Here is a 23,190-nt window from a genome sequence, read left to right on the forward strand (position 1 = left end):
CGTCAAACATTAACCACTTCCATACAGGGCTCTTATACACACACCTCAATACCGGGCCTATTCTGGCACTTCTCTCCTACATGTACAAATCATAATTTTTTTTGCTAGAAAATTACTCAGAACCCCCAAACATTATATATGTTTTTTTAGCAGACACCCTAGGGAATAAAACGGCGGTCATTGCAACGTTTTATCTTGTACGGTATTTGCGCAATAATTTTTCAAACGCCTTTTTTGGGGAAAAAAATTGTTTCATGAATTAAAAAAATAACAAAACAGTAAAGTTAGCCCAATTTTTTTGTAAAATATGAAAGATTAGGTTACACAGAGTAAATAGATACCTAACATGTCACGCTTTAAAATTGCGCACACTATTGGAATGGCGCCAAACTTCGGTACTTAAAAATCTCCATAGGCAAGGCTTTGAAATTTTTTACAGGTTACCAGTTTAGATTTACAGAGGAGATCTAGTGCTAGAATTGTTGCTGGCCCTCTAACGCACGCGGCGATACCTCACATATGTGGTTTAAACGGCGTTTACATATGTCGGCGGGACTTGCGTGTGCGTTCGCTTCTGCGCGCGAGCTACCGGGGACAGGGGCGTTTTAATTTTTTTTTATTATTATTATTATTATTTATTTTACATATTTATTTATTTTTTTATTTATTTTTTAATACTTTTATTCCTATTACAAGGAATGTAAACATCCCTTGTAATAGGAATGTGTGTGACAGGTCCTCTTTATGGAGAGATGCGGGGTCAATAAGACCCCACATCTCTCCTCCAGGCTGGAAACCATGAGATCGGTGAAAAAAATTCACTGATCTCATGAATACTGTGGCTTACAGCCGCAATCGCGGCTTTGTTTACTTACGGGACCCGGGCGTGACGTCATCTGGTCACCAGTCATCTCTATACTTCCTGCCAGCGCCGGACGATTCTTTCTCCGGGCCCCCGATGGCACGGGAGAGCCCGGAGAAGCACCGGATGGCGGCGGGAGGGGGGGGGGGGGATGTCCCCTCCCGCCGCCTGTAAGAACGATCTAGCGGCGGAACCGCCGCTATGATCGTTCTTATGTTGTGCAGAATCACCGGCACAAGAGATAGATATCTGGATGATGCCTCTCGCTGCAGGCATCATTCAGATATCCCCCTTCAAAGTCCAGGACGTCATATGACGTCCACTCTGGATGGGAGAGACACTTTGTGGACGTCATATGACGGCGGCTGGTATGGAAGTGGTTTAACAAAAGACCCAAACTATTGCATCCTGTCATCCGAATGAAACAAATTGATTTTTTGTTTTCTTTATGATTTACTTTGGATTTGGTGAAATTCCTTACTATTTCTATTCAGAGATTTGGATACATTCAAATCTCCGAATAATGAAAATTTTGTCTGAATTTTGATTTGTAATAAAATGAATCGCACATGTCTTTTTGAGACAATACTGTAACTTATACTACTTGATAATAATTATTATAAACTGAAACTATGGGAAAAATCAAAGAAATTAAATATATGATACAGGGTCAGTCTCTGTAACATAGTTTTAATACATGTCTATCCCACTACAATATATGTTTTAACAGGTTACTGCTTACTTTAACAGGCTGATAACACTGTTTGCTTTGGTGGACAGTATAGTAATAAATCCAACTGTAATTTTTGAAGGCATTTGAAATAAAATAAAGAAATAAAGCTTCAGTCCCCATTCCTGCAATTGTGCCTAAAAATCCACTTTTATAGGTATTAAGTCCACATGCAATTGCCAGCATACAATATTTTTCTATGCTAGAGTGAACCTTTAATAATGGTATACGGATGTTCCATGAACCTTATATGCAACTAGTTGTTCTATTAATTATTTTTAATGTACCTGTAATTGTTATACCATTGGATCAGATTATAGAAGTTTTGTATGTTCTGACAAATCATTTACAATTCCCTTTTTTTTATGTATGCCCCAGTTTTGCAAATACTGTTGTGTTATAAAGAAAAGTGTGTGTGTGTGCTTGTGTATGTGTGTCTTTACATGATTTATTTTCAGGGGAATCTAATTCACTGCATGTATTACCTGGTAAAGCTTGTGGTACACATTTTGCTGGATCCATAAACATTTAGACCCCTTTCACACTGAGCCGCCCATAGCATCGGCGGTAAAATGCCGCTATTTTTACCGCCGACGCTATGAGCGGATTTGCAGCGCATTTTGGCCGCTAGCGGGGCACATTTAACCCCCACTAGCCACCGAGAAAGGGTTAAAACTGCTCCCGCAATGTGCTGCTGTAGCAGCGCATTGCAGGCTTTATAGCCGCGCTGTCCCATTGATTTCAATAGGCAGCAGCGGTGGAGCTCCTTCACCGCTCCAAAGATGTGGCTAGCAGGACTTGTTTTACTGTCCTGCTAGCGCAACGCTCCAGTGTGAAAGCCCTCGGGCTTTCACACTGGAGACAATAGAGCAGCACTTTGAGGGCGGATTGCAGGCACTATTTTTAACGCTATAGCGCCTGCAATACGCCCTCAGTGTGAAAGGGGTCTAACTGATGTTCACCTATTACTATTCACCCTACTTATCACCATTTAGTTTACACACTATTCAGAAATGACAGATCTTTGCTTAACCCCCTTGGCGGTAAACCCGAGCGTGACTCGGGGTTGGTTTTCCATGTTAAGATCGGTATCCCCGAGTCACGCTCGGGGTGGACGTGCAGAGTGTGCAGCGGCGCGGCTTACCTTCTCGCTGGATCCACAGGCAAGTTACTTACCTTGTCCCTGGATCCAGCGATGCCACCCCGCTGTGTGAGCGAGCGGGACCTCCTCGCTCGATTCACAGTGTCCCGCCGATCTCCGTTCCCTGCGACGTTACGACGCACGGGGGCGGAGAACGGCGCCAAATTCAAAAAAGTAAACAAACACAATACACACAGTATACTGTAATCTTATAGATTACAGTACTGTATGTAAAAAAATACACACCCCCCTTGTCCCTAGTGGTCTGCCCAGTGTTCTGCATGTACTTTTATATAATAAAAACTGTTCTTTCTGCCTAAAAACTGTAGATTGTCCAAAAGTGTCCCTTTATGTCAAAAATGTTTTTAGATCAGTTAGAAAACAGCGATAATAAATTATAATCACTTGCAAAATTGTGCGATAGCGATTTGTGGGGAAATTCGTCATAAAAAAATAAAAGTAATGACAGCGACAATTCTGCAACTGAGCAAATTTCAGTGATTTTGAGTTGATTACATTATTGAATAATTTTTATTATAATTATATTATTATTTGGTATAATTATTTATTATATTATAATTTATAATTTTGTTTTAAAAAAAAAAAAAATCATACCCGGGATGCCTACAAGACTCTTGCTTGGTCAGATTTAAGTGAGTTATTTCTAAAAATTACAGGCCTACAGTATAAAACTCCAAATTTCCTTGCAAAATAATTGTACCGCTTTTGATACGTAATTCCAGACAGAATCATACCGCCAGGGAGGTTAAAGGGGATTTTAACGGGATTTTTGAACTCTGAAAATTTGGCCTTTTGGCTCTCTGTAGGGATTTCCCTGAGGTTTCCCATATGCAATAAAATTTCCCCTTTAACCACTTGCTGTCTGCCCACCGTTAATTGATGACGGCAGAATGGCACTGCTGCGCAAATCGCCGTAGCTGTACGGAGGGCGCTTTAAGGAGTATAAGGGGCGTGCGCGTGCCCGCTGCATCCCTAAGGAGCCGATGCGCGTACTCAGTGGCTGCGATTTCAGCCGGGCACCTGCAATTGCTCCTGACAGAGCGAGAATGGGGATTTGTGTGTGTAAACACACAAATCCACATTCTGTCAGGGGTGAGGAGACTGATCTGTTGTTCCTAGTATAAAGGGAAAAACAATCGGTCTCCTCCCCAAGTCAGTCCCATCCCCCCCCAGTTAGAACACACACTGAGGGAACACTTTTAACCCCTTGATCGCCCCTAGTGTTAACCCCTTCCCTACCAGTGACATTTATACAGTAATCAGTGCATTTGTATAGCACTGATCGCTGTATAAATGTCAATGTACCCAAAATTTGTCAAAAGTGTCCGATATGTCTGCCGCAATGTTGCAGTCTCGATAAAAAACACAGATCGCCGCCATTACTAGCAAAAAAATAAAAATGCCATAAATGTATCCCCTATTTTGTAGACACTATAACTTATGCGCAAATTAATCAATATACGCTTATTGCAATTTTTTTTTTTTTTTTTTAACAAAAATACGTAGAATATATATCGGCCTGAACTGATGAAGAAATTCGTTTTTAAATTTGGGGATATTTATTATAGCAAAGAGTAAAAAATATTGTTTTTTTTTTCAAAATTGTCACCATTCTTTTGTTTATAGCGCAAAAAGTAAAAACCAAAGAGGTGATCAAATACCACCAAAAGAAAGCTCTATTTGTGGGAAAAAAAGGACATAAATGTTGTTTGGTTACAATGTCGCACGAGCGTGCAATTGTCAGTTAAAGCGACGCAGTACCGTATCGCAAAAAATGGCACAATTAATAGAACAAGAATTAGATGATACATGGGAGAAGTTGAATTTATTGCCAATTTAAAAAGCCAAATCTAAACTAACCAGAGGTAGGCAAACATTCTATGAATTTGGGAAAAAAACAGGAAGAATGTTAGCAAATGCTCTCAGAGAAACTAATACACGTAATCATATTACACTAATTAAAATGCAAAAGGATGAAATGGTTAGTACCCCACAGAGAATCGCACAGTGCTTTAAGGAGTATTATGAAAGCTTATATCAATTAGAAAAAAAACTACCACACAAAATGCCCAAAATAAATTGGAAGTGGCTAGAGAAGGGGTTAACATCAGGGGCGATCAAAGGGTTAAATGTGTTTCTAGCCAGTGCTTTACTAAACTGTGGGAGGTGCTTTTACTAGGAGAAGACAGAGATCCGTGTTTCTGCTTATCAGGAACACAGAATTAACACACAGAACAGAAATTTGTCTTGTTTACATAGGCAGACTGCCATTCTGCCAGTGAAACTAATAATCGGCAGATGCCGGCAGACATCGAGTCCACGCTACCTGCTGATCGGCTCCCACTGTGAATAATCAAAGAGAGAAAGGGCCACTAACAGCACTCCTGCACCCCCCCAACCAGGAAGTGCTGGATTACTTACTAGTTATGTGATTCAGTGCAGGAGAGCTGTATATATACAGTATACGGTCGGCAACTGGTTAAAATGTATTACCATGCATTTTGGTGGGGTGAGATTTAAGAATCATGCCAACATCTTTTTTTTTTTCCATGTTTCACTAGCTTAGAGCAGCTTAAAGTGGAGGTTCACCCAAAAAATCAATTTTTAACATTACATTCAGCAGAGTTGTCCTAATGACAATCGGCTGTTTTTTTTTTCCCGTACATACCTTATTTCACCGCCGCTTCCGGGTATGTCTTGTGAGGGACTGGGCGTTCCTATATGATTGACAGGCTTCCGACCCTCGCATACTACGCGTCACGAGTTGAAAGAAGCCAAACGTTGGTGCGCAGGCGCCGTATAGAGTCGCACCGACGTTCGGCTTCTTTCGGCAACTCGTGACGCGTAGTATGCGACGGTCGGAAGCCTGTCAATCAGATAGGAACACCCAGTCCCGGAGAAGACATACCCGGAAGCGGCGGTGAAATAAGGTATGTACGGGGAAAAAAAAAACAGCCGATTGTCATTAGGACAACTCGGCTGAATGTAATGTTAAAAATTAAATTTTTGGGTGAACCCCCGCTTTAATTAAAAAAAAGGCCAGACACAGGAACACGCAAAAAAGTGCTCACGTTGACGCACTTCACTTCATTGGTGTGCCCCAGGATTGGTCAATTCGAAAGGATGCCTTTACTGAAAAAAGGTTGAAAAAAAAAAACATGTGTTAAACCCTTATGCCCTGTACACACGATCGGTTCATCCGATGAAAACGGTCTGATGGATTTTTTCATCAGATATCCGATGAAGCCGACTTTCATCAGTCTTGCCTACACACCATCAGTTAAAAAACCGATCGTGTCAGAACGCGGTGACGTAAAACACAATGACATGCTGAGAAAAATGAAGTTCAATGCTTCCAAGCATGCGTCGACTTGATTCTGAGCATGCATGGATTTTTAACCGTTGGACGTCCCCTCAGACGATCGTTTTTTTCTATCGGTTTTTTAACCATCAGATAATTTTAAAACAAGTTCCTAGTTTTTTCACAGATGGATAAAAAACTGATGGGGCCCACACACGATCGGTTCGTCTGATGAAATGGTCCATCAGACCGTTTTCATCAGACGAACCGATCGTGTGTATGCGGCATTAGGGGGGGCACCCAATATATATATTTTTTTTCATTAATATCCATTTGGATTTTCCAAAATATTTAAAGCGGGAGTTCACCCATTTATATAAAAAAAAAAAAATTCCCCTTAGATTCCTGCTCGTTTGGTCTAGGGGAATCGGCTATTTGTTTTAAAATATGAGCAGTACTTACCGTTTTCGAGATGCATCTTCTTCCGTCGCTTCCGGGTATGGGTCTTCGGGAGCGGGCGTTCCTTCTTGATTGACAGTCTTCCGAGAGGCTTCCGACGGTCGCATCCATCGCGTCACTCGTAGCCGAAAGAAGCCGAACGTCGGTGCGGCTCTATACTGCGCCTGCGCACCGACGTTCGGCTTCTTTCGGAAAATCGTGACGCGATGGATGCGACCGTCGGAAGCCTCTCGGAAGACTGTCAATCAAGAAGGAACGCCCATTCCCGCAGCCCATACCCGGAAGCGACGGAGAGGATGCATCTCGTAAACGGGCAAGTACTGCTCATATTTTAAAACAAATAGCCGATTCCCCTAGACAAAACGAGCAGGAATCTAAGGCTAAAAAGTGCTCTCTAAGGGTGAACCTCCGCTTTAATAGTGAACACCTTAAACATTGGAAAAAGAAGGTCTGCTTCATCACATAGTAAAAATCATGAAGAGTTGAAGCCATCCATTTATCGGAATGAAAAACGGTCTGCAATGCGGCTTGGACATCATTTATTTCTGAAGGGACAGGGCAAGCTTATCCAGATCAGAGTATGTCCTGTGCTAGTAATGATCCTCTAATACATTGTCCCAGTGTTGTAGCACTTCTGTGTCCTTGTTGCTGCACTCACTTATCCTGGGTACCCCATGAAATGTAATCTGGACGTGTGGCAGCGTGATACTCATCTACCAGCTGCTGGACGATCTCCCTGGAGTTGTCTAGCTCATCAAAGTTGTCCTTGAACATGTCCTCCTTGCGAAACTGCTCCAAGAAAGCCTCCCTCTTGCGCAGCTTATCATACTGCCGGCATGTTCTTTCAAACAGCGATGAAATATTGGTGTGATTGGCCATCATCAGCCCACTGACTCTGTGTGCAGAAGGGAGGTAAGGCGACTTCCTTGAAAGCGCTACCTGAATGCTGGCTGGCCCCCATGGAATAAAATTGGCAAGCTTCCTTTCTCTGATCCGCTGCAGGCTCTTGTGCACCTGAGTAGGGTCAACTTCCCCCTGAATGATGTTCAGTATTGCTATGTAACAGTGGTTAGTTTGCCGGTCTCGTCCTGTGGACACCATAACATTCTTGGGTTGCAGCAACCTCCTCATAACATCCAATACTGTGGTCTTCCGTACACTAGCCACCGACTGGTCAGTTGTCAGTGGAGTGTATCCGGTCATTAGGAAGTGCAGACGAGGTGTGGGGATGAGAGAAGCAATTAATCCAATCAAATCATTGTTCATATATCCTGGGTATCGGAGGGTTGTGGTACTGGCTGCCATTATGGTGGAAACCAACTGGTTAATCTGAGAGAAAGACGGGTTCTGTATGTGTAGTCTGTCTGTGGCAATCCTGTTAAGTGCTGTGTTATCCAGAACCACCACGCAATCCGCATTTTGGGTCAGCCTCTTTAGAGTCAGTAAAGAATTGTAAGGTTGCACAACTACATCACTCATTTCATCTTGATTTGGGAAGACAGAATATGTCTGGACCAGCTTTTTGGGATATCTGTCATTTAATCTTTCCAAGAGATATGAGCCCAATCCAGAGCCTGTTCCTCCAGCAATAGAATGGCAGAGAACAAACCCCTCAAGACTGTCGCTGCCATCAGCTTCTCGATCAATGATGTCAAATATATCTTCATGAATTTTCTCACCCTGGGAGAAGCCACTGGCCCAGTTGTTTCCGGCTCCCCCTCCATGTTCAGACAGGTAAATGTTCTCAGGATTATAGAGGTTGGCATAAGGAGAGTTTAAAATAGAATGAATAACTCGTGGTTCTAGATCCATAAGTACAGCTCGGGGGATGTAATGCTCATCGTCTGCCTGATAAAAGAATACATCCTTTCTGTCTGTACCTTCAGTTGCAAATTCTTCCACAATCCCTTCTGGGCTGATGCCATGTTCTGCACACAGTTGTTTCCAGAACTCAAACCCAATCTGATTCCCGCACTGGCCAAGCTGCAGCGTGATAATCTCCCGAGGCATGGTTCCACACGACTCTGTGCTGCTTTCCCGCTCCGTCACCCGCGCTCTGTTCCGCCAACTGCGTCTTTACGTCATTGTACGGAACAACAAAGCCAGAAAAGCAACGACTTATCATCCTCAATCGTTTCCGTGATGGTGACGTCACTGTACGGAAATTAGCTTCCCGCTAAGAGAAACGAAACAAGAAAGCCCGTCCTTGATTGCATAAAGCAAGGTTGATGTTGCAGGATCCCGTACGGAAAAAAATAATCACGGAATGAAAATTGTACTATACTGTGAGAGGAAGCAGCTGCTTCGAAGATGGCGGTGTTTCGTCAGATTAAGCGACCCGTCAGAACTAGAGTTTGACTTTAAACTTCCACTAACAGTCAAAGACTCTTTCTACTGATAAGTACAGAAAGCTGTACATGTAAAAAGTGCAGGTTGCCAAAGGAGCTTCCTTATATCTGCATTCTAGAGCGGTTTTCAGTATCCTCTGCTTTGCCTGATTGCCATCTATTTTTATTAGGCAATGTTCTAAATGTTCTGGGTGTCCAAGCTTCAGCACTTTTAAGTGCTAACTCTTTACCAAATCAGAATAGACCAGCATTCAGACGAAGCAGAGGATACTATAATTTTCTGAAGTTATATGCAAGCATCTCTGTGTTCCTGTGCAGTGTCATATTTTGCTCCCTATCGCAGAATGCTGCGGAAGTCACGTGGCGGCCAACTGCGCATGCGCAATGCGTTCCAACGGCAAATGCGATGCGTTCCAGGGGATTTACGACACTACCCTTCAGTGAACCATCACAATTTGTCACGGGAGAGAAACAGACATACAGATGTAACGAGAACCATACACAGAGCGCGGGGGGGGGGGGGGGCGGGAGAGAAAGACACATACAGATGTAATGAGAACCATACTGTATCTGCATGTCTCTTTATCTCTCCCCCCGCTCTGTGTATTGTTCTCATTATATCTGCATGTCTCTTTTTTTCCCGCCCCCCCCCCCCCCGCTCTTTGTATGGTTCTCATTACATCTGTATGTCTTTCTCTCCGCCCCCCCCCCCCCCCCCCGCTCTGTGTATGCTTCCTCGTCACTTCCGTCACAAATTGTGATGGGTTCACTGAACGGTAGTGTCGTCAATCCCCTGGAACGCATCGCATTTTGCGTTGGAACACATTGCACATGCGCAGTTCGACTCCACGTGACTTAGGCTGCATTCTGTGATAGGGAGCAAACGGTGACACTACACCTGCACATCATGCTTGTAAGCCATTTTCAGTATGACAGGGCCTCTCTAAACATTTTCCAGCATCACATTGACTTTATGAATATTGCTTATGAATGTCAGTGAATTCAGCATGGCTAGTTTTTCTTTTAGGTTTGCTGGAGTTTGAATATGACCAAATTTGTCAGTAATTTGTCATACTATGTCATTATATTTGAGATCTGTTCTTGTCTTCATATTTAAAGATCAGCTTGGAAACTGGAGAACCCTTTGATATGATTCAGGAACAAGCTCGTGAGATTTTGGATGAAATGGGTCACAATTTAAAATTGAGTGCAATTCGAGTATTTGCTCTCAGTTTAAGCAAGATCTTTAAACGGCTTTATGGGAAAGTATTTTGCAATATGGAGGGCATTCAGAAGGTAAGTGTTATCAAAAAAGTTAATAAAGCATTCAACTACCGTACTACTAATCCTAATACATAAAGTTATATATTTTTTTCCTTATTGCATACAGTTTATCTTTTAATAAATGAAATTGCAAGCTTGGCTATGCATGCTAACATTAAATATGCAATCTACAAGTCGATTCAGATCCTTTTCCATTATTCAGCTAATTTGGTTCTTTCTTGTTTGAATTTTGAATACATACATTTACCATCTATGTACTTTATACTCGTCCACATTGGCATGGGAGTAAATACATGTAGCTCTATTTACCATATAGTGCCATTTGTTATATGAACCAAGGGCCAGATCCTCAAAAGGGATAGGACGGCGTATCTACTGATACGCCGTCGTATCCCTGTTTCTATCTATGGAACTGATCCACAGAATCAGTTTCACATAGATAGACAGAAGATCCGACATGTGTAAGGGACTTACACTGTCGGATCTAAGGATGCAGTACCGCAGCCGCCGCTGGGGGCATTTCTCGTCGAAATGCCGCTTCGGGTATGCAAATTAGCACTTACGGAGATCCACAAAGCTTTTACGCTTCATTTTTTCTCCGTAAGTATTAGTTTGCCGTCGCAATATTAGGGCTACTTTTACAAGGCCTAAACTGTATTTTTTTTTTACGCCCGTCGCGATTCTCAAAACCTGGCGCAACGTAAAACGGCGCAAAGCACGTCGGGAAAATGACGTCGTGAACATGCGCAGTACGGCCGGCGCGGGAGCGCACCTAATTTAAATGGGACTCGCCCCATTAAATTAGGAACGCCTTGCGCCGGCCGGATTTAAGTTACACAGCCGAAAATTTCTAGGTAAGTGCTTTGTGGATCGGGCACTTAGGTAGAAATTTTCCGGCGGTGTAACTTAAATTGAAAAAGTTACGTTGCGCCGGGTTTTTGTGGATCTGGCCCCAAGTTCCCATTTTTGACCATTTGTTTTAGGTCTATCAATATTAAGCCTGGGTTCACACCAGTGTGATCTCTGGCATCGCATGTGATTTGCACCCACACTGCAGGTGCCGATCACTAGCAATGTCTGAGCAATGCAAGTTCAGTCATACAGTTGAATGGCTGAACTCACATTCGCACAGGAAAAAAAGGTCCACGGACTTGTTTTTCCCCGCACTAGAATCGGATCACATGGATGTTCTCACCTATGCGATCCGATTCCTGTGCCAGTTCACAGTTCGCACTGCGATCTGTGAACCGATCTGGGGTTGTCATTAACAACGTATTGACATCCGCAGCGGTTTGGAGAAGGCAGTGCGATGTGAAAACCGGCGCTGGAATCACGCTGGTCCCCTGCATCGCACTATTGTGAACCCAGGCTTTAGGGTAAGTCCACTTTTGTGAAAAAAAAAATATATAAGATATACATTTGCTACGCAAGCCTTATTGCAATTGAATATTATTAAAAATTACCTTTTCTTTTCAATCTGTAGCACTATAATTTGCTGTAAAATTCAATGCAATATGGCAATTGGTGTACAGAATTTCCCAGAAATATAATTTCTTGCTTGTGTTATTGGTTCACTGATTTTCCCAGAAGTCTGCACTAAGATACAAGTCAGATTTTAGGCATCCTCTTCACCAAAAAAAACAAACATTTTTGGTGAGATAATCCCAAAGGATTAATAACTTCTAAAGGGATGCAGGCAATGCAACTTTCCGCATCAGAACACTACAAGTGCATCAGCTGATTAATAATGAAAAAGTCACCCTCATTCAAAGTCATTCTGCACATTGACATAATTAAACAAACAGGTATTCTTGCCATAAAGTTTGTTAAAATCCTTGCAATGTACATTGATCACCCAGAGATTTTTTTCTTATGTCAATAAAGGTGGAGTTAATCTTTAAAATAGAATTCCAGACTATGCCCAACCAGTCCAAAAATGCTCCCTCCCCCTCCTAACAGCTATGCTTGCTAACTTGTGTAAGATAGATGTATATAATTTCCTATTTTTAGCCCGCTTCAGTCCGGTCACGTAATCCCCTGTGTCAGACGTTGGTAGCTGCAGGTGGAGGAGAGAGTACTTGGCAAAGGCTAGTAAAGCCTGGAGTGGTGACATTATCCATAGACTCTTATCAGCCATTCGTTGTTGGCGTTTCGTCCTTCCCCCTGCGGGGGAAAGTGCTGACTGACACAGAGGTGTGGATCACACGACCGGACTGAAGCGGGGTGAAAATAGGTAAGTAAATACATCTTTCTTTCACAGGTTGGATGGTTAGGAGGGGGAGGGATTTTTAAGACTAGTTAGTTTTAGCCTAAAATTCTACTTTACATTTCTGAGGTTTATTTGTAGTACCAACAACTTGTGAAATATTCATGTATGATAACTAGAGCCTCTAAGAGGCAGAGGTGTTCATGACTGCCCCTTGAGATGTAAGAACTGGCCATTGCTTGCAAGTAGGGACTATTGCTTGTGTTTTATGAACAATCTATGGCCTTTATAACTTAGTCATGTATCTGCTGATATGTATGCTAGTGACTGATAATTGGCCTACTATGAACCTCACTATGGTGAGAAGTGAGTTGAATTGCAGTGCTGTGCATTTGCAATAAAGTGCATTTATTTTTCAAACACCCACATTACAAGAAGTAAAAAAGCTCAGTGAAAAGGGGTTTTACACCTAAATAGTAGTCCAAAGTAGAACCTATATTTTGAAAGTTGTGCCATTAAAAAAGTCAAGCATGGGACCAAGTTTTAGGCATCAGCGGTTCCTGTAAGTTTCCAGCAGTGGATCTTTTCTCCAGGACTGCCTTGTTCCAGCTGGGTCTCTGTGTAGAGAAAGTCATATTAGAAGAAAAGTGGGCAGGACCAAACAAGATAGAGGGAGGGGCTTAAGGGCCATGGTTAAACAAAATCTGTGCTTCCTTGTACCTATAAAATATGCTTTGATTGCTTTGCTACAAGCTGGAGTCTCAGGGATACATATAAAGCTCAACACAATCATTTAAAAATACTTCCAGTGTGAACCAACCCTTAGACCCCTTTCACACTGAGGAGTTTTTCAGGCGGTACAGCGCTAAAAATAGCGCTGCTATACCGCCTGAAAAACTCCTGCCCAGCAACCTCAATGTGAAAGCCGGAGGGCTTTCACACTGAGGCAATGCGCTGGCAGGAGAGAAAAAAATCTCCTGCTAGCAGCATCTTTGGAGCGGTGAGAGGAGCAGTATGTATACCGCTCCTTCACCGCTCCTCCCATTTAAAACAATGGGAAACTGCGGTAATAACGCCCGCAATGCGCCTCTGCAGAGGCGCATTGCGGGCGGTATTAACCCTTTATCGGCCGCTAGCCGAAGGAAGGAGAGATTACTATGGTACATGGAAGGCAGGAAGGGTGTCTATTGTACATGGAATACTTCATATTCCCATTGCACATATTCCTGGAATTTGGGTGCTGCAGCAACAATCACCTCTATACTGGTTCAAGTCACAGTAAAGATATTTGCCAGCACACCATGGAACGACATAAATAGCGCCCAAACGGATTATTTATTGCATGATCACAACACAAGGAGAGTGCAACGTTTTGGAGTCACGCAGGTCCCCTTTGTCAGGCATGTGATAAATGTGGGGTAACAGTGAAAAGAATTTAAATAACCATCAACCAATCAGAAAAAGCAAAAAAAAGCAAAAAACAAAGCTCCTCCCACCCCCAGACTGGTATGACATCACAAGTAACATCCTCATCAGTGCGAGGATGTAAGCCTAGCATCCTCACACTGACGCGCAGTTGGCTCTGCCAACGGCACACGTTGTTCACACCACGGCGCCCCCCTGCACTACAGCGTCCTTGCTTGCCTTAGATACTGGCACTGCATTGCGCAAGCGCGGACTGCGATTGCTGCCGTGATATTGTACTAATGAAATTTAATTATTTGAACTGTTTTGGCAGGATTTGTGACGTCATACCAGTCTGGGGGTGGGAGGAGCTTTGGTTTTTATTTTTTTCTAATTGGTTGATGGTTATTTAAATTATTTTCACTGTTACCCCACATTTATCACATACCTGACAAAGGGGTCCTGCGTGACTCCGAAACGTTGCACTCTCCTTGTGTTGTGATCATGCAATAAATCATCCCTTTGGATGCTATTTATGTTTCATGGTGTGCTGGCAAATATCTTTACTATGTTACATGGAAGGCACGAAGGGTTACTATGGTACATGGAAGGCAGGAAGGGAGGATCACTATGGTACATGGAAGGCAGGAAGGAAGGATCACTATGATACATGGAAGACAGAAAGGTAGGATCACTGTGGTAAATGGAAAGCAGGAAGGATCACTATGGTACATGGAAGGCAGGAAGAAAGGATCACTATGGCACATGGAAGGCAGGAAGGAAGGATTGCCATGGTACATGGAAGGCAGGAAGTATCACTATGGTATATGGAAGAAAGGAAAAAGGGGTCAATATGGTACATGGAAGGGAGGAAGGATCACTATGGTACATGGAAGGCAGGAAGGATCATTGTGGTACATGGAAGGAAGGATCACTATGGCATATAGAAGGCAGGAAGAATAACTATGGCAGATGGAAGGCAGGAAGGATCACTATGGTATATGGAAGGCAGGGAGGAAGGATCACTATGGTACACGGAGGGCAGGAAGGATCACTATGGCACATTGAAGGCAGGAAGGATCACTATGGCATAGGGACGATAAAAAAGGAGGGGTCACTATGGTACATGGAAGAAAGGAAGGAGGGGTGACTATGGCACATGGAAGGTTGGAAGGATTACTATGGCACATGGCAGGCAGGAAAGATCACTATGGCACATTGAAGGCAGGGAGGATCACTAGGACACATGGAAGGCAGGAAGGATCATTATGGCACATGGAAGGCAAGAAGAATCATTATGACAGATGGAAGGCAGGAAGGAAGGATCACTATGGCACATGGAAGGCAGAAAGGACCACTATGGCACATGGAAGGCAAGAAGGAAGGATCACTATGGCACATTGGAGGAAGAACTAGGTGGAAGGAAGAGAGGGTTCACTCTCTCGAGGCTGGCTAGTCTCCAGAGGCACTGCTTTAAAATTCATGCCCACGCAACCCCTTTACAGGCATATCATTGGCTGCACACCGGCGGTTGTAGGCAGGCAAATGGGGAGGAGGTGGAGCAGACCTAGCCTCCCTCTGCTCCCATTCATACAAGATGTAGAGCGAGCGAGCGAAGTGGGAGATGGGGGCTGTGCTAGCGGGGCACTGAGCATGCCAGTCTCATCCTTGCCAGCTTCGGCACGCACCTGATGGGCAGATTAGTGGAGTCAAGTGCCAAAACTTGTTTCGGCACTGGGCTCCGCTGCGGGTTCAGCCTAGATTCATGGGACACTGGGATTTACTTGAAATCTCAGGACGGAATTGGGAGGTATGCCTATAGCATATAGGTTGGTTTTAACTAACTGTTTGCAGCCTCCTCATCTGCCCCACTAAATTCAATGTGCTGATAATTAGATGATTATCAAAAAGTAATTAAACCTCTTAGTGGCAAGAGATGAAAACTGACAATTTAGTTGTAACGTTAGAGCATCTTTGTGGTTTTTATGGTCAGCAAAGGAGAAACTAAACTAAGAATTCCTTCTGAACTTGCCCACATGCTTTAAGATAAGTTTATTTTATTTACATTTTTATTTCTGCAGCTGGCAAAAGCTGTTCAAGAATATCCTGTTGTTTTGCTGCCCAATCATCGGAGCTATGTTGACTTTTTGTTGATATCGTACATTATGTACACCTATGACGTTGCTATTCCTGTGATTGCTGCAGGAGAAGGTAATTACTTAAAATTTTTATCACTTTTGTTTTTTTTATTCTTATTTAGTGACATTTCACCTTGTTCAACATTTTATATATTGTAATCTTCAAATCAGCAAAAATTCTAAAATGATACCTGCTTTCATGCTCGTATTTTGACTACATTTTTATGAATACACTCAAGGTTGATCTTATGCGAGGGGGAGGTCATTAATCAAGTACTGTAAGCTGTGTGACTGCTGCAGGCTGAAAAAATAGGATTTTTTGTACTCACCGTAAAATCATTTCTCTGAGTCCATGGACGGACACAGCTCCCTAAATCTTGACAAGTGGGTTATGTTCCCTGTTTACAGGAGAGGACTAGGCAGAAACATGTTAGATAATTAAATACATGTTACATTAACAGAGTTGAACAGCCCCACCCAGGGGGCGGTCCCTCCAGACATAACCCTCCTCACTGCAGCATGCAGCCTCAGTTCGTAACAAGCAGTACAAACCTAAAAAGGAGGGGTGGGTGCTGTGTCCGTCCATGGACTCAGAGAAAAGCATTTTACGGTGAGTACAATAAATCCTATTTTCTCTTATCGTCCATGGAGGGACAAAGCTCCTTAAATCTTGACAAGTGGGACGTCCCCAAGCAGTGTCAAAAACGAGGGGTGGGAAATATATCAGTAAAACCAATTTGAACTTCACCTCAAAACAAGTAGAGCTCCTCAATGGAGGAGGTGCAACTTTAAACAGCTGCCTGCAAAAACTAGCGGCCGAAAGAAACATCAGAAGATGCACTCACAGCAACCATGTCAATTCTGAAAAAAGCGTGAACGGACGAGCAAGTCGCCGCCTCGCACACCTGTGAGAGCGACGCATGATGTCGGAAAAAAACCCAGGAAGCACCAATTGCCCTGGTTGAAAGTGCTGTGACCGGAAAGGGGGGCCCGCCTCTTAAGAGCATAGGCCTGTATGACAGCCTGCGTGATCCACCGAGAAATGGTGGTCGACAAGACTGCCAGGCCCTTTTGTGGACCAGACACCGACACAAGAGAGAGTCAGAACTCCGAAACGGAGCCGTAGCAGGCTGGTACACCCGCAAAGCGCGTACCACGCCTAAAGTATGAAAGGCAACCTCCGTAGGATGCCCCGGCTGAGGACAGAAGGATGGAAGAACAATGTCCTTATTCCGGGGAAAGGCCGAAACCACCTTCGGAAGAAGGGAAGGTCGTGGGCGCCCCACCACCTAATTCTTATGGAGGATCAAGCATGGCGGCTTGCAAGACAAGACTGCCAACTTAGAAACCCCTCTAACAGAGGTAAAGGCCACTAAAGGAGCCACCTTCTGAGATAGTGTCAAGAGAAAATCTCTCTGATGTTTCCAAAAGGAAGGTTCCTGAAAAACCGAGAGCACCAGAGTCAAAACTCATGGAGGAAGAGATGGGCCAAGAGGGGAAAGTATATGACAAACCCCCTGCACACAAAAAGGGACCCACCAGGGAATGGGCTGCAAAAAGGCCACTGAAAGAACACAGCCAAGGCTGAAATCTGCCCCCAAACGGTGCTTTAAGCAATTTTTAGATCCACTCCAAGCTGTAAAAACAGCAGGACCCTGGACACCGAGTACGTCCGTGGACGTCACTCCATCCCTCGGCACCAAGAGATGTAGGCCTGCCAGGTGCGACGGTAGATCCTCCGGAAGAAGACTACCGTGCCCTCAGCATTGTTGAGATGAGCGAGTCGGACAGACCCCGGCCACTTAAAGTCTGGATTCCAATAGCCATGTTGAGCAAGCCAGTGATTGTACAACAGGAGGAAGTATGGGACCTCGAGACAGAGGGACCTCCCGCCCTGGCAACCAGGTTTCAGAGCATTTTTCTCGATGAGAAAAATGGGCATTAAAAATTTGGAACCTGCTCTATTTTTTCTCGTCGTCGTTTTTCTCATCCTGAAAAACGGCCGTGTGTAGGCTTTAACAACGAGGGGGGAAAAAAATGCGCATGCTCAGAAGCAAGTTATGTGAAGGGTAATTTGCATAATCAGCCCAAAGGGTGGTGCCATTCGAATGGAACTTTCCCTTTATAGTGCCGTTGTACGTGTTGTACGTCACCGCGCTTTGCTCGAGCATTTTTTATCACGATCGTGTGTATCCAAGTCAGGCTTTAGAGGAACCACGTCGAGAAAAACTTAGTTTTTTTCCATGACATGAAAAACGGTCATGTGTACGTGGCATAAAGAGCTTGGAATGTTTAAATAATGGCTTTAAATTCTTTAATTTTTTTTTCTACTCGTTCTTTTAGTTCTCAGTGGCATGACACTTATTGGACATCTCCTTCGCTCATCTGGTGCCTTTTTCATAAGACGTTCATTTCGAGGGAACAAACTTTATTGGGCAGTGTTTTCAGAATATGTGAAGACTATGATACGGGTCAGTTCACTAGTAGATTCATAATAATGGTTTCCTACATTTGTAATTCATATAGTTGAAGTTCAGCACCTTTAAAGTATAAATCCGCATAGGAAAAAAAAGGCAAACATTATGTATAATTTTTTGTAGACCCATCAGTTTAATGTCCTAGTTAAAGGACTTCCAAAACATATCACCCAGCATGTTCATCTGCCTTTTCATAGACAATGGCTTAAAGTGGGTCTTCGGTGCAGTTACACATTTTGCAAGGTCCCACAGTCCCATCCCTCTCCTAGTTCTAAATTCACCTATTCCTTATCTAGTATGATATTGGTTCTCTAGCTCCTTGGTACAGTTCAAACACATGATAAAACACTGCTGACTGGGCCTGCTTATGTGCTAAACACTCTATTGAATATTAGGCTGGGTTCACACTTGGATGACAAATGCTCTGACATTTGGAGCTCATGTCGCATGACACATTAAAATCAATGTTTCCCTATGAGAGCTGCCTTAACTGGTCTGACACAAGTTGGTCCAACTTTGAAAATGCTCCCTGCACTACTTTGGTACAACTTTTTTCCTACTTCAGCCTACTAAATATCACTGAAGTCGGATCAAAGTCAGATCACCGTCTTGACTGATTTGACTTTGCCATGCAACTTGTGCTCTATTCTTGAAGGGGAACTCCATGCCAAATAAAAAATAAATAAACGGCGTGGATTTCCCCTCCTAGAGCATACCAGGCCCTTTGGTCTGGTATGGATTTTAAAGGGAGCCCCCACGCAGAAAAAACGGTGTGGGGTTCCCCCCAAAATCCATACCAGACCCTTTTCCGAGCACACAGCCGTCAGGTAAGAAAAGGGGATAAGCGAGGGCCCCCCCTCCTGAGCTGTACCAGGCCACATGCCCTCAACATGGGGGGGTGGGTGCTTTGGGGCGGGGGGGCCTGCGCCCCCCTGAAAAGCATCTTGTCAAGGGCCTCTTCCCAACAACCCTGGCCATTGGTTGTCGGGTGCTGCGGGCAGGGAGCTTATCGGAGTCTGGAAGCCCCCAATAACAATTGTTGATGGGGGCACACAGATCCCAAACCCCCCACCCTATGTGAATGACTATGGAGTATATTGTACCCCTACCTATTCACCTAAAAAAAAAGTATCAAAAATAAAACACAGTACACAAGTTTTTACAGTATGTAATGTAATGTATCTCTTCTGACTTCCTCTCCCCTCTCCGGCTCTTCTCCCTCTTCTAGCAACATCTTCTGCCTCTGATGGATCTTCTAGCCCTCTCCGTCTCTTCTCTTTCTGTCCGCTGTCTTCTGCCTCTGCCGGCTCTTTTTCTGGGTCTTCTCCCTCTGTTCTTCTTTCAATGTTGACGTGACGCTCTCTCCCGCTCTAATACTAGGTGTGCGGTGTGCCACTACTTATATTGTCATGGGGCGAGGTCACCGGGTGACGTCATATGGAGGCCCTGTCCCCTTATGATGTCACCATCATGTGCATAATGGGGCAATGGCATCATAAGGGGATGGGGGTCTCCATATGACGTCGCCCAGGGACCCCGCCACCAAGCCAATATAAGTAGTGACACACTGCGCACCCAGCATTAGAGCGGGAGAGAGTGTTGCGACAACATCGGAAAAAGAACAGAGGGAGAGGATCCGGCAAAAGAGTGAGAAGACAGCAGAGAAGACCTGGAAGAGGCAGAAGACAAAGGGAGAAGAACCGGAGAGGGCTAGAAGGACCCGCCAGAGTCAGAAGATGTTGCCAGAAGAGGGAGAAGAGCCAGACAGGAAGTCAGAATAGACACCCGTGCTGTCTTAATTAATTATTTTCAAAACCTTTGTACTGTGTTTATTTTTGGCACTTTGCTTTTAGGTGAATGGGTAGGGGTACAATGTACCCCATACTCATTCACATAGGGTGGGGGCCCAGGATCTGGGGGCCCCCTTGTTAAAGTGGCTTCCAGATTCCGATAAGTCCCCCGCCTGCAGACCCCGACAACCAATGGTCAGGGTTGTCGGGAGGAGGCCCTTGTCCTCATCAACATGGGGATAAGGTGCTTTGGGGTGGAAGGGCGCAGGACCCCCCTGCCCCAAAGCACCCACCCCCCCATGTTGAGGGCATGGGGCCTGGTATGGTCCAGGAAGGGGGGCGCTCGCCCTCACCCCCTTTCCTGACCTCCCGGGGCGTGTGCTCGGATAAAGGTCTGGTATAGATTTTAGGGGAGTAGGGGTTCCTCTTATAACCCATAATAGAGTGCCTAAAACCCTATTTATACAGTATATTTACTTTGAGTTCTGCTTTAAGATTGCAGTACAGTAAAGACAATAACCAGGAGCAATTTAGAAATAATCCTTGCTGTTTTTGTATCATATTATAGTGGTGAAAACTGAAATGTTATTGGTTATTCATTTAGCCAAGAGAAGAACATGAGAAGGACTAATAAACCAACACTAAGTAAAAACAGTAATTGGTTGACAGGCAGCAACCAAACCAAATAAACTGAATTTTAAAGCACATTATTTTTATGTTAAATATTTTATAACATTTATTTATTAATACTGTTTTCAGAATGCTTAGTCGGCATTAGGCTTGAGTATTATCTACGCCAGTAATTCTTCTACAATAGTCTCAACTATAGTCCTGTTTCTTACTACCGTATTTATCTTCATATAACACGCCCCAGCGTATAGCGCACACCCCCAACCTGGAAGGAAAATTCCTGGAAAAAAAATAAATACTTACAGTTTGGATGCCCCTCGTCGGTGTCTTGCCCGGCGTCCATCGGCGGCCTTGTCCGGTCCGGCGTCCTTCTGCGGCCATCGTGGTGTCCTCCCCGCTGTGTTTTCCAGCCGATCCCCACTTCCCACGCTGTGTTTGAACCACTCCGCCGACATATACCGAGCGCAGTACACTCGGGTATACTCGGGCAGGCTCGGCTCCTCTGGCGTAAAGGATGTACAGGACGCACAGGACGTGACCGCGAGCGGAGCCAAGCCTGCCCGAGTGTACTGCGCTCGGTATATGTCGGCGGAGTGGTTCAAACACAGCGCGGGAAGCGAGTATCGGCGTATATCGCGCACCCACGATTTTGCCCTGATTTTAAGGGCAAAAAAGTGCGCGGTATACGCCGATAAATATGGTATTTGCTTGTTTATTTGAATGCCAAGCAGACTAAAAAAATAATAATCTTAAAGCGGAGGTTCCGCCGTTTTTTTTTTTTTTTAAAAGCCAGCAGCTACAAATACTGCAGAAAAAAATGGACACTTACCTGTCCAGTGCGCCTGCGATGTCAGCAGCTGAGGCTGAGCAATCGCTCGGTCCTCGACTGCTTCCGCCACCATCCTCGGTGAGGGAATCAGGAAGTGAAGCCTTGCGGGTTCACTGCCCGATTCCCTACTGCGCATGCGTGAGGATCGCGGTGCGCCGTCACTGGTCCCCGCTCTCTCCTGGAAACAGTGTTTCCCAGAAGACAGCAGGGAGGGTGACGTGCAAGGCGTGAAGTGGATTACCAGCAGGAGTCAGAACCCGGAAGTGGTGCAAATAGCTGTCTCAGACAGGTATATGCACCCCCCTCCCCCCTGAAAGGTGCCAAATGTGACATCGCAGGGGGGAGGGATCCAAAAAGTGGAGGTTCACTTTTTGTGTAAACCTCCGCTTTAATTTTAAAGCTTCTGATGCAACTTTGATCCCTGTAATAGTATTTGTAGTAGTCAGTAGTTACTTTACAATTACAGGTACTGTGACATTAGCGGTTCACATTTGGTGCTATCTGTTTCCTGTATACAGTATTTGGAGAGGTGGGCCAGTGTAATGGCAAGCGGACTAAATATACTGTACATGCTTTCAAAGCAAAACAGCAAACAATCAAAACATCTGCTTTTGTATGAATTTTATTCAGTTTTTTTTAGCAGGAAAGTGGGGCAACACAGTTTTGGCACCTTCAGCACTGACTGAATGTAATCGCAAGGGATGCTGGGGTGTGCTGCAGGGTCCATTGATGCTGGCTGCTGGGAGATCTATTTTAGCTGAAGGGGATTTATTTTTGAAGGTGGGGGTCTGTTGTTGCTGGGGGTGGGTCTTAAATTGCTGGGGGGTCAGGTATTGTTGGAAGAGATCGGCTGTTGAGGGAGGGGTCTATTGTTGCTGGCTGCTGGAGAGTCTATTGATGCTCGCTGTGGGGAGATCTGTTGTTGCTGCTGGGGGTCTATTATTGCAGGGGGATTTACTGCTTTTCTTGTTATCATTAGGATATTCCATACAAATGATTTATCACCACACAATGATACTTGATTCTGTATTCTCTTAAAGGGCAGCAATGGGAGGTGGGTAGGGGGTGGAACCACGGAACAGTGCTCAGAGGTGGGTAACGGGCGTAAAAAAGAGGTAGGAAAATGGGAGTTCCTGCACCTATTCTCTGAGAAAAAAAGCCCTGATTTTATTGTAACGAAAGGCTTTCTTTTACAGGCTGGATATGCTCCTCTGGAGTTTTTCATTGAAGGTCAAAGAAGCAGGACAGGCAAGACTTTAAATCCAAAGCTTGGTATGTATATATTGACATCAGGTAGTGCAGTAGCAGTTCCTCTGCAGCTGCAGGCATCATTCAGATATGTTTTTTTTCAGAAGGCGATTCCCTGCAAAGTAGCCGCTTGATTGCCTGTTTAGCCGATGGATTGCTTTTACAGCCGAGTAAACGTTCTCTCCCACCAACCTCCTGTGCTTCTCCCAGGTCGCCCTCTGGTGCTTCTCCCAGGTCGCCCATGCGTTCAGCAAAATAAAACCTTTGACGGCGGTGGTTTACTATATAGCTGCCATTTGGTCCACGGCCATCTATATGACCC

The 23,190-nt window shown here is 44.4% G+C and overlaps 2 protein-coding genes across 5 annotated transcripts in view; one reads left to right on the top strand and one right to left on the bottom strand.

The window, feature by feature from the left end:
• LOC120937647 (dihydroxyacetone phosphate acyltransferase-like) overlaps window positions 1-23,190 on the top strand; it is a 111,030-nt gene that overhangs the window by 22,695 nt on the left and 65,145 nt on the right. For 2 of the 4 annotated variants that reach the window (XM_040351048.1, XM_040351047.1), the window contains exons 3-6: window positions 9,982-10,158; window positions 15,838-15,967; window positions 18,238-18,365; window positions 22,817-22,892. In XM_040351048.1, coding sequence (XP_040206982.1) covers window positions 9,982-10,158; window positions 15,838-15,967; window positions 18,238-18,365; window positions 22,817-22,892 — 511 coding nt within the window. Of the gene's footprint in view, window positions 1-9,710; window positions 9,776-9,981; window positions 10,159-15,837; window positions 15,968-18,237; window positions 18,366-22,816; window positions 22,893-23,190 lie in introns of those variants that run through there. The other 2 variants (XM_040351050.1, XM_040351049.1) reach the window with 2 other exon arrangements.
• On the bottom strand, window positions 7,037-8,603 carry LOC120937648 (tubulin gamma-1 chain). Its single transcript, XM_040351051.1, has one exon. The coding sequence runs from the start codon at window positions 8,522-8,524 to the stop codon at window positions 7,169-7,171; it is 1,356 nt and encodes a 451-aa protein (XP_040206985.1). The 5' UTR covers window positions 8,525-8,603; the 3' UTR covers window positions 7,037-7,168.

Source organism: Rana temporaria, chromosome 4, assembly GCF_905171775.1.
Source record: "Rana temporaria chromosome 4, aRanTem1.1, whole genome shotgun sequence".
Lineage (NCBI taxonomy): Eukaryota > Metazoa > Chordata > Amphibia > Anura > Ranidae > Rana > Rana temporaria.